This window comes from Monopterus albus, unplaced genomic scaffold (assembly GCF_001952655.1).
Source record: "Monopterus albus unplaced genomic scaffold, M_albus_1.0 scaffold248.1, whole genome shotgun sequence".
In the NCBI taxonomy this organism is placed as follows: Eukaryota; Metazoa; Chordata; class Actinopteri; order Synbranchiformes; family Synbranchidae; genus Monopterus; species Monopterus albus.
The window spans coordinates 486,658-498,313 of record NW_018128128.1 but is presented as its reverse complement, the minus strand read 5'-3'; the positions used below and the strand labels follow the sequence as shown (position 1 = coordinate 498,313).

The following is an 11,656-nucleotide window of genomic DNA, read 5'->3' as shown; positions in this document are numbered from 1 at the left end:
GGCCTTTCTAAAATGCATGGGCTGTAACCAAAATAAATCAGGACTGTGCTGAGGTATACTGCAGTGAGGCCTCTGGGAATAGACTGCATAATCAGAGGATGACACAGAAGTGGGTGAATTTATGATTGGATTTTGGTTAAGTTGACATGGCACAGTCACAGAGGACACTATGTAATTGGCAGCTATTTTGGGGTGATCCTCTTCCAGATGGGTCCTTTTTCTATTTCAAATGAGGTTGTTACTGTATGTGAAGTATTATAGTATGTGTGCACTGTAGTTGTTTTTTTTTTTTGGTTAGGATAAAAACCATTAGTTTCATAAAGGCATCTTGTATTTTGTGGTTTGTAGGACAGTGAGACTGTGCGTGTACATAATCTTCTTAATGAAAATTATTTAGTAAATAAAGTAAAAATTGAATAGAAGAAATGGACAACCTTTCCTTTATCTTTACTACTGAAAATTAATACAGTAAATATTCATGTGTAACCACAGTTTATTTTTTATTCCTAATGTTACCATGTTATTTGTAGCCACTTTATGTAAACAGTTAAATAGAGACGTGTCAAGGTCCATATGTGGTGATAAGATTCCTAGAATAAGCTTTTCAGCACTTGTAAAACCAGAGTCTATAGGGAGACCAGGATTACTGAGCTCAATATTTTTGGTCGGTCCAAATGCGTCATATAGCAGGTTGTCTTTGGGTAAAAAATCGGATCTCTTGGGTGAGATATCTTTGGAGTCATTATTATCTATCAGTCACTTTAATAAGATACACTGCATTAATTAAGACAATACAATCTTTAATACCTTGCAGTGCTGTGCCAAATTTCTGAAAGTTCAATTTCCCGTTTAAGTTTTAGCATCAATTTATCAAAATCCAAATATAAAAGTTCTTTTTCTCTGAGAGTATCACACATTTGGTCAAATCTGGGGTGGAAAAAAAATGTGTTTTGTCATGAAACTTAAATCATTCCATGATTTAATAACAGAATATAACGTTTCAAATAAAGATTTTCTTAAATAACTTCAGACTTAGGGGTGTGATGAATGCTTTAGTAAAAGAAAAACTGCAGGAGAAGTTATCTGAAGTTGAGAAACAGCTGATAAATGTTGCATCCTTGAAAGATACAACAATTCTACGATCTATTCAGTAAATGTTGTTTCCTCTTTGAGTCTTTGTTGAAAGTTTATGAGAAAGACCCTGATGTAGAATTTAATGAGGACAGTATGGACAAACATTTCTCACAGCGTTTGCTTTCTGTTAATGAGAAATAAAATTTTAAAAAGCCAGTTTTATTTGGCTAAGATAAAGGAGATCATATGGTTTTCTTAAAATGGAAAAATAAATGATCATCATAATGTTGGTTGAATGTAAATAATTAAATATTATTATGCTATTTATATATTTAGGCCTGGGATGGGGGAATGTTAAATGTGGACTATTATAATGTAACCCCCCCCCCACCTTTCCGGATGAAATGGAAAATAGTAAATAAAAAGAAACGACAAACAGCGTGCTTGGTTGAAGTTGCTTTTTTATGCAAATTGTTTGCACTCAGTCTAAAACATAATTCCTCCTGGTGCTTCTTACAAATGTAAGTTTTTTCCACCTCTGAGAAATATAATGAGCACCCATAATTCATTGTGGTTGTCTATTTGCAAGGCACTCCAACTGCGGCTCTGATAAATGCTGGATCAAAGGCTGAGTAATTTAGAGAGGCACTGTTAGGCCCCTTATCGGCCCCTGTAATCTGCATTCTGGAGACAGTGGCTGTACATATGCAAAGCAGCATGTTAATCACTCATAATGAATGTACATATTTATGAGCAGCGCTCTTATAGCGAGTCCTGCCACGTTCCCTCACATCTTGGGGGAGGTGGGCCAGTGGGCAAAGGATGCTGTTGCTGGTAGGACTCTGCTCCTTCAGTCTCATGCCAGCTATGAAACAACAGTGTACAATGGAGGCTGTCACAGCGAAAATGTGGGGGAGCAATGTGGGATTTTGTGTAGTAGAGAGATGTTTTACAAAGACAGAATACACAGTACCTACACATGGAGAGGAAACAAAGTACCTCAGATCATGGTCAAATCTGCATTCCAAGGGATTGACAGGATGAACAACTTACTGGTGATTTTTGCTGTTCTTATTGCTTTGGCAGCAGTGGCAGATGTGGCAGTACTCACTTTATACTTGTGCTGTATTGCTACAAAAATGTTAGGTCCTACCTACTTAAAACTGCCGTTCCAGTATTTTCTAAACGGTGACTTGGGGACTTGTGTACCCATGAGGTCAAAACAACATGTTAAACTATCAGTGTCTGTAGCTTTTGATAGTTTCTTGTGTACCGGGGCACATCTTTGGGTCAGACAACCTCATTCTCGGCATTTCTTCTCCTCTTCAGATTTTATGCTGCTGAAATCTGTATCGCTCTGAACTTTCTGCATGAGAAGGGCATCATCTACCGTGACCTGAAGCTTGACAACGTTCTCTTGGATCACGATGGACACATCAAGATCACAGACTATGGCATGTGCAAGGTAAGAGAGACACTGTTTAATTTTTTTTTTCAGTAGGCTGCATGGACAGCTGCTGTAGGGTTATTAATAATGCAGTAGATCAATATCAACTGGAGGTACTAAACAGGGCCCTTTTTTTTATTGTCACCATTCATGTTCTTGAACATACATCTTCCACAATGCCTCTTTTATCTCTGAAATTACTATTCTCTCTTTTGCACTTTTTCCCTTTCTTGTTCTTCTGCTTCTTCCTCTCAGGAGGGGATCAGACCAGGTGACACCACCAGTACCTTCTGTGGAACACCCAACTACATTGCCCCTGAGATCCTCAGAGGAGAGGACTATGGTGAATACTAATTGAATTTTTATGCCAATAAGGTGAAAGGAATTTTGAGTTTTTTCATGTCACACACACTATATCTGAATGAATATCTTATGTTGTGTTCTCTCCCAGGGTTCAGTGTGGACTGGTGGGCTCTGGGCGTGCTGATGTTTGAAATGATGGCTGGGAGGTCCCCATTTGACATTATCACTGACAATCCTGACATGAACACAGAGGAGTACCTCTTTCAAGGTGAGACAGCAGAATTTGGTAAATACCGTACACAGAGTTTGCTCTAGGGGATTTTGACTTTTTAGTGTACACTGGCAAATGTGGTTTACCAACAAGAATTGTAATTGTTGTCATAAATGTCATAAATACAAAAATGAAGAAAAGTCATCTTTTTCAGACTAATTTAGACTAAAAAGAAAACAAACTGGCTGTGATCTCAAGCTCTAGAGGAACCTCTATATCAGTCCTTCTATTTGCATTTGTTTATCCTCGAGCCATATGGTACCCTTACATAGCACACCCCCTTACCTCATGCTCCCTTTCTCTCTCTCTGCCACCCACGTTATAACAGAAATTCCACCATACTACAGTAGCTTCATGTGACGCATTATGACTGCTGTGACTGTCAGGAGCATAGCGTGGCACCATGGCTAGCATCTGCCACCAGCACAATCCTCCTGGCGCCCTTACCGGTAGAGCCACAGGTTCCTGGATGAACTCCTGCCAACGGAAACCAACCCTTTTGCTTTAGGAGCCACTGAGCCATATGTCACCTAGATACACCCCAGTGCCAGGCCTTGTTCAGGAGTTGGCGCTCCACATGCCAATCGCAGAGCTTTAGACAGACAGACAGACAGAAACTGGCCAATATTTGATTGATTCAGTGGTGGAAACAAGGTTGTATTCTACTTAAAATATACATTTTTAATACATATAAATATAACAAAGCAACTACAGTATCTTAGAATGGCCCTATGTCGACTGAGTAATGGTGTGATGATAAAACAGGTTTAAAATCATCTCTGAGTGTTAAAGCTTCATTCTTGACCTTGGAAACAGTAGCTCTCAACGCCCAATTACTGGCTTTTAAAATAGAGTACCACAAAAAGAAGACAACTTCATTGTTGATCAGAGTAGAAAATTGCCTCTGGCTCAATAAAACACAGAAGCCGTGCAAGAACATGAAGTCACAAATCACTGTTTAGAAAGATGACCCTTGCTTAGCATCCTGTCCGCTGCCGTGCTGTTTCTAAAGCAGTTTAAATAAAAGACAGTGAGCAATAAGCTTGAGTTAAGGATGTGGTCCAGTTCTTCATCATATGTGTAGTTATTGCACTCTGTTGAACATAAAGCTTAAGGTTTGCTTTACCAATTGAACTGGCAAATCCTATTTTACCTAGTTTACCAGCTTATCACAAATGACGTGCTGCAGTCATTATCTAGAGATAGCTATTTTTAATATAGAGCATGTTATCTACATTTTTACATCTACATTGGTCTTCTGATGTTTCTTGGCATCACAGCCACTTTTCATAATTTGAAACTTTAGGTTGTGATGGTGAGTAACCATGTCAGTATGAGAACACACACTGGTCACTTTGCTGTGAGCTGAGATTTTCACTTCAGTGTAAAGCAGTTGTAGATCCTTGAATTTAGGTTTAGAGGGAAAAACTATTTTCAGAGTGTTTTTGTTCTCATTAGTATGACATTGTTGAGCTGTGAGTCTCAAGGCTGTGTGTAGACCACGAAGAGTGAGAGAAATAACAGAATCATGTCCTCTGTATCGCCTCCTTTCCTTTGACTCCCACGTAGCAGACATGGTCACCCACAGGCAGGTTGGACTGTGAATCATCCTCCTCCCTACTCACGATTGTCTTTAACATTCTCTATTCATCTCTCTCCCTCTCTGTTTTTGTCATCCACCTTCTCTTTTTGCCGACAGTTATTCTTGAGAAGCCCATTCGCATCCCAAGGTCTCTGTCGGTGAAAGCTGCCAGCGTGCTCAAGGGCTTTCTAAACAAGGTGAGAGCAGTCCACTCCCAGTCAGCCCTCTCTCTCTCTCTCTTTCTGCTGTGTATCCATGTACTCTGCTGTTCAGTCAAACCACCATGGGTGGGATCACGGCCAAGAACTTGGGCTGTGGTATAGACATCAGGAGAAAGTCTCTTTATTTGGCCCACACTGTCAGACTGTATGTGCTTGTTTCTGCCTTATTATACTTTCATTATCATAGTGAGGCAGTAGAAGTTGATGAAAGTGAGATATAGACCATACTGTAACCGCTGCAACTGCTTTTGAATGTTTCGTGCCTTAAATTATATTGTACACAGGGCTTCTCAAGCTAGGGGTCAGGACCCCACTTTGCATCACCTGATATGCCGATTTGGTCAAGGAACAAGAACAAATAAATTGCTATATTCCAATTGTTGAAGTAAGCACAATCTTGAGACTTAGGAATAAGGAGAAATAATTCAGTTTGTGAAATATGATTATTTCCACTTTTTTTAAAAGTAAGAAAAGAAGATCAATATAAATCTCTGTACACTGGCTGCAAAGCTAGAGGAGGCAGCTAGTGTAGCTTAGTAAAGCATAGAGCCTAATGGTACAAGGAGAAATTTAAAACTTACAAGCTGGTTGATTTTAGGGTGAGCTACATAGGCTAACAGTTTATCCATCCACCTAGTGCTTGGGTGCAGCATCTCGTCTGGTTGCCTGGCTTTAGTAAGTCACTTCACCTGGCTGGTTGATAAAAAATAGTTCTTCCCCTAAAACCACAAACTGTAATGTTTACATTTGTGTGTGTATGAATGTTAAAAAGAAGCTATGTGAGGTTGATTAATGAGCAACATGTGTTTGGGTAAGTTTCCCCCTGCTTCCAGTCTCTGTGCTAAGCTAGGCTAATTAATGTCTTGACTTATCCTCTGTATTGAACACACATCAGAGAGAGCCTTCTGCACGTCTCAGTCCCACAAAGATAGAGAAGATGTAAAAAATATACATGCTGTAGCCAGATTTCTACATGAAGATTGTTGCTTACCAATTTTCCAAACAATACTACACTGACTGGCCACCCTATACAATTGTATGCCCTTCAATGATACTCTTCTGACTTAACATCTGTGATTGTGAAGTCCAAAATGGACTACCTTATATTCAGAGGTGTCTCTGTATTTTTGTCCTCCCCAGCCACATACATGAAACTGAAACATTTGGAGCTTAAAGTGGCCAGTCAGTGTATATTATTTTATATTTTTAAATGTTTTATAAAATTGGATTAATCACAGTTCACTTGCTATTCCTTTGTGTTATAGAGCTCCATTGTTGTCCAAAAACTATAAAAACACATGAGTGAGTCACACTGTGGGACTGGGAGATCTGCCTTCATCACCACAAACTCACACACTGTCATTTCTCTTGAGTAAATCCCACATACACTGTCCTGCTGCCACAAACACTTATTAGAGTACCAAATGTGAACTCATCCGCTGCTGAAAATAGTCCCCAACAAATGCACTATTTCCTCCAGTTTGAGAAACATTTGTGAAGGACTGTTGTGACTGACTGCTTAAGACAGTTATGAAACCCTTTTTAGAACTGTGTATATGTGAGCTGTTTTTAGATTAAGAGTTATGTTTTTAAGAGCCAGTGGGGATCAGGCTGAGTGCCTGACAAATATGGAATATAGTTATTCTGTGGCAAGTTTTAAGTCTCTACAATTTTTAATCTTAAAAAAAAACATTAAAAATTCAGAAAATCATTTTAGTAAAGAGCCAACAGCACAAGCGATGAGTAATAAATGTCCTGCAACACTGGTTGGCCCTTTAAGAAATATATTGGTCTTTTGAAACTAACCGAATTCAGTAATTTAACACACATACACGCATTTCAGGTCCTGGCTTCATTTTTGGCGGGTGGGATGGGGGGTGTAACAGGGTTTTGTGTGTACGTTGTTATACTGTAGCTCTTGTGGTTCTGTTTATGAAACTGCCTCGTAGCTGTTCACATGCACTTTGCCTTTCTAAATCATCACCGTAACAGCTGTCAGGAAAAGGGCACAGGGGGCTGTTTTTTCATATGTACATGCATGATGAAACACGGGGCCAACATCAGTACTATTTGTTCACATAGCAATTGCTTTATTCTGGATAACATCTGAAGTATAATAACACAAACTGTATCTTTGGACATTGTCCCCCTTGGACTTTATTACAGTCGATATCAAATCAGCCATATAATAAGCCTGCATTATCCATATCTAGATGCAAAATTTTAGAGAATAATTTCACATTGCTATGAAATACTGTAGAGTACCTCCTGTTTACATTCCTGACCAGCTGTTTTGGTCCCAACAGGATCCCAAGGAGCGGCTGGGCTGCCAGGTCCAGACAGGCTTCACAGATATCAAGTCACATACGTTTTTCCGCAGCATAGAGTGGGACCAGGTAAGAGCTGACCGAGTGAGGAGAGGGAGAAGATGTCACACTGTGATTCATTCAGTCATTGTTTATTTGGTCCTCCCAGTGTACATTTCCAACAAAACATCATCTTTAAAAACTGTCTAATCTTCTATTACTTGTGGCCTTCTCCAGTGTAGTAAATGGTCAGTTATTACAACAGCTTTTTGATACAAAATATGACTGAGTGAGTGAATATGTGTCTGCTGTCTATATAAAGAACTTAAATAGCACAGACAGCACAGCCTCCTGTTTTGTTCTAAACAAGCATATGAGCCAGGTGGAGTCCTTTGTGGGTGCCTGTGTGTTATGTGTTAAAAAATGAATGACATAGTTGTAGATGTGGTGTGCAGACTACTGCTGTGTGCAGTGGAGTGCAAACCCTCAACCTGTGGAGCATGACGGCAAATGAAAGTGAATTCCTAATCACACACACGTTCACACTAACTGAACCAGCACTAGAGGTGTGTGTTGAGGCTGCAGTTGTGTAATGTGTGGTGTAGGTCTAAAGATTTTTTTTAAATTAACGTGAAAGGATAGAAGCTATGCAATATCAAGGATCGTTACAGCACCGAATTATATGGCAGAAATCTCTATACAGTCAGTTTTCATCGGTAGGGCTGATAAATGTAAGTAAGAGCAATAATTGTTTATTTCAAAATTGAACATACATGTGATCTAAGAAAACGGGTCCATTTTGTCTTCTTCACTTTTTCTTCACAAACTAAATTCACTAAGGATCCAGAGCCGTAGTGTGACTGCTGTACAGACCTTGACCCACACGGGGAAACACTGGTTTGTCTAAAGACTTTTTAATCTCAGTGAGGGTCAGGGTATTTGTATAGGTCTGCTTTCAGGTGAACATCCTCTGTTGTGTAACATTGCTTACTCTGTATTATGCTGTTTTAACTGTCACATTTGCTTAACCACCTTTCACCATAGTCATGGACTGCTGTCTTTTTGAAAGCAGTGTTTTAGCCTCAAACTAAACATAAATATTTTCTGCATCTTCATTTTTGTCAGTACAGCTGCTTAAAACTACTCTTAAATTTTTTCACCCTATAGGGTCAAAACAAACTGACACCAAAATCCACTCCTTACCACTCCCCTTCTGTCCTGTTTCCTAAAACTACTATGTAAACTACAGACGGCTGGCTGGGACAAACTGTACAAAATGCAGCCTCCAGTCTGAAGCTAGCATTAGCTGGCTACCAAATAAATGTGTCAACTTTGCACAAAGCTCAAATTTCTCCCAAATTAAAATCATATTATTTCAATACAAAGGTAAAATCATGACCATGCTAGGTCGCTAATGTTACCAAAACAAACACGTTAGCTTTAGATGCTAACACGTCCAGAAGGAAGAATGCCACATCTGAATCCAAGCCGAGTCCTTTGGCTGCTTTTAACTGTCTCCATGTCAAAAAGCCAAACTGATGTTAGCCCTGGTTTTTGCTCTTTCTTTGTCCCTTTCTCTCTGTGCAAAAAACACCACCTCTTCACTCTGGCAGCCACTGTTTTAGACTTTTAGCTGTGAGAGCTCCTCTATGGCTGGCTGCTGGAAATGATGACGCATGGTTTGAAAAACTCGTCTTATTACCTTGGCTAGGTGGCAGGCGGAGCTGATTTACAGAATGTACCTTGACAACACAGGGTACAGAAGCTGGAATAACAACAGAAAGGTTGTAGGCAGCAGTGTCCCATCGTCACTGGAGTTATCAGACAGTGTGGATGATCTTAGATAATGCACCTTTAAAGTTCTCAAATTGACAGAAGTCCCCTAATATGATGACCAATAACTGCTACATTTATTATGTTTTGTCTTCTTATTTCTGACAGCATGTCAGTGTCCATGATGTGAAATTTTAGGGCCATCAGTTGTGTTAATAGTTTATTGTCATGAAGGCTCACTAATGAACATGAGGCATCAGCATGTTAAACAAGCAATTTATGTTTAATGCCTACTCTATCAGACTTCAGTGCAAATGGTACTTTAAGATGAAGTAAGTCTATTTCTCTATTGTCATTGCTGCCGTATCCTTCAGGGGAGAATTAAAAGGAAAAAAACTATTGTGATTGTGTTAAGGAGTGCTGCCACAGTGTCTGTGAAGTACACAACAAAGGCAAACTAGGGAAAGCAAGTGGAGAAAGACAGCAACAAAGCTGGTTCCCATGTGAGCAGGGGGTAAACAAGCTGACAAAGCCGAGTGAGGTGGAGAAGCAACACTCCCTGCCCTCAAACTAGAAACCTGTCTCCAGACCTGACAAGCTTGGTGCACCGCTACTGCTGTTACCGCGTATTAATATTCATCAGACAGCTCCTGAGGGAGCGCTGTTTTCTCTCTGACGAGATGACACGTTTGATTATCATTTACCTGCCACCCACTTTTATTCCCTTTGCAAACGCACGTCTTTACTGCCAGAGAATTATTGGGTTGATATATGCTGAGAAGAAAGTGATTATTTGGACGTGGGTAGGACTACATGCTGTGATTGCATCTGTGTCTTACCCATGAACCAAAACATAGAGCCCAGACAGTAAGTATTTGGACAGTTACACATTTTTTGCTCTCCAGGCTTGAAATAAAATACTGGCTACTAGTGTCAGCTTCAATCTAAGCAGGTTTATGTCAATATAGAAAGAACTGTGTGGGGGCTGTATTTTCATGGCAGCACAGCAACCAGCACAAGCAGCGTTTTGGCAGTTTGGTCATTCACTGCCCTTCACACAAAGTGTCTGGTGTTGTTTAATGGTTGAAGACTGCAGGCAATCAGTGACTGCAGAGGGTTTTCCACAAAATATGAATGATGATTTGGTTTGATGTAAACCCATTGAAATTGGAGACTGAGCACTTTAATGCAGTATCCATTCTTTTATTTCATGTGCACAGAGCCTGAAAAACAAAAATGTGTAACTGTTCCAATACTTACAGTCTGGACTTTAACTTGATGTTTGGTTGCATATTAACACCAAGAAGACAATGGTTGGACACATACTTAAAAAGTAAAATTAAATCATCTTTCTCCTGTAGTGTAGCTGACAGGCAGAATTTTGAGTTTGCAGTCAAAAAGAACATTATCATTTGGCTTTGATAGCCAGTGTTCACTGCTTGTTGGGAGAACTCAAATGTTTTTCACAGTCTGGTTTACCACCGCAGCACATTGGCCTGTAATGTGCCAACAGCGTCATGGAACTGGTGTGAGTCAGTGCTTTACTTGCAATATAAAAACTAACCCCTTAATCTTTTCTGGTTGTTCACTCATCCATTCCATATTTGTTGGACCAGTTTGTATCTCTGAAGACTGAAATTCACTTTTGAGTGTATATAAGTGGCACAAAATATTTTGCAGTGCACTTGCATTGTCTGCAAAAGAACAGACTGCCTGAGTTCTCCTCTACTACACCTCCAACAGTCACTGGAATCAGAGCAGACGTGATAGAGCTTGTCCAGTGGACATAAGGCATTAAGACATGCAACTGACATCTTGTTTAAAATTCCCTCATGGAGTGGAGTATTAAAAAAGCTCTGTGCTTCTGCTTCCACTGGGATCACCACAAGTGGCTCTCACCCGGCTGTCGCTCCCCCTCTATCAGAGGATATTTGTATAAAGTTGAGCCCTTCTCATCTCTCCCCTGTAGTGTAGCTGGGTGCTCAACAGGGGGCACAGGGCAGCAAAGCCTGGTCACATGTTGCTGACCCAGCATTTTGAATTTATATGTGTGATCAGCTCATTTGTTTCAAGTAGCAGTCATCGTCCTGGTAGGTATGTGTACGTTTATTGTGTTTCGTTGCCAGTGCATGTAATCATACCTACTGGGTGTGTGTGTGTGTGTGTGTGTGTGTGTGTGTGTGCGTGTGTGTGTGAGACAAAAGAGGTTTCTTGCTGAACTGTTAGCTTGTTTACAACCTCTCTGTTGGACCGCTCATGTTTCTTGCCCCACCTGAGTTTGTTGTCAGAGATCACCATGTTCCCAGTTCTCAGCAATCACTTGAGGTAACAGAAAAGAAAAATAAACATCAAGCTCGTTCATAAAGCACCAGGTTTTCTTTCCAAATGTATCCCTGAAGCTCCCTAGTTTGCTGTCCAGCAGCAGATCTGTAGAAGCAGCAAGGCATGTTTCAGTTTCAAAATTCAAAACATCACTGAAGTTCTTGGCCTGTCTGATGTTAATCTGCTTGTTCTACAGTGCACAGAGGATGGAAAGATGAAGCAGCACCACATAGTGTGTGATTTGGTTGTGTGGTTTATATGTGACATGCAGTTTTACATCTGTTGACTGTAGTTAGTGTCCAGTTGCATTAATGGCTGCCTCAGATCAGGTTTATTGTCACATTGTCCAGTCCTGGC

The 11,656-nt window shown here is 40.2% G+C and overlaps 1 protein-coding gene across 8 annotated transcripts in view; it reads left to right on the top strand.

The window, feature by feature from the left end:
• prkcz (protein kinase C, zeta) overlaps window positions 1-11,656 on the top strand; it is a 101,980-nt gene that overhangs the window by 72,853 nt on the left and 17,471 nt on the right. For all 8 annotated transcript variants that reach the window (XM_020620802.1, XM_020620799.1, XM_020620800.1 and 5 more), the window contains 5 exons: window positions 2,404-2,539; window positions 2,777-2,864; window positions 2,973-3,092; window positions 4,795-4,874; window positions 7,205-7,294. In XM_020620802.1, the coding sequence (XP_020476458.1) occupies window positions 2,404-2,539; window positions 2,777-2,864; window positions 2,973-3,092; window positions 4,795-4,874; window positions 7,205-7,294 (514 nt within the window). The remainder of the gene's footprint in view (window positions 1-2,403; window positions 2,540-2,776; window positions 2,865-2,972; window positions 3,093-4,794; window positions 4,875-7,204; window positions 7,295-11,656) is intronic.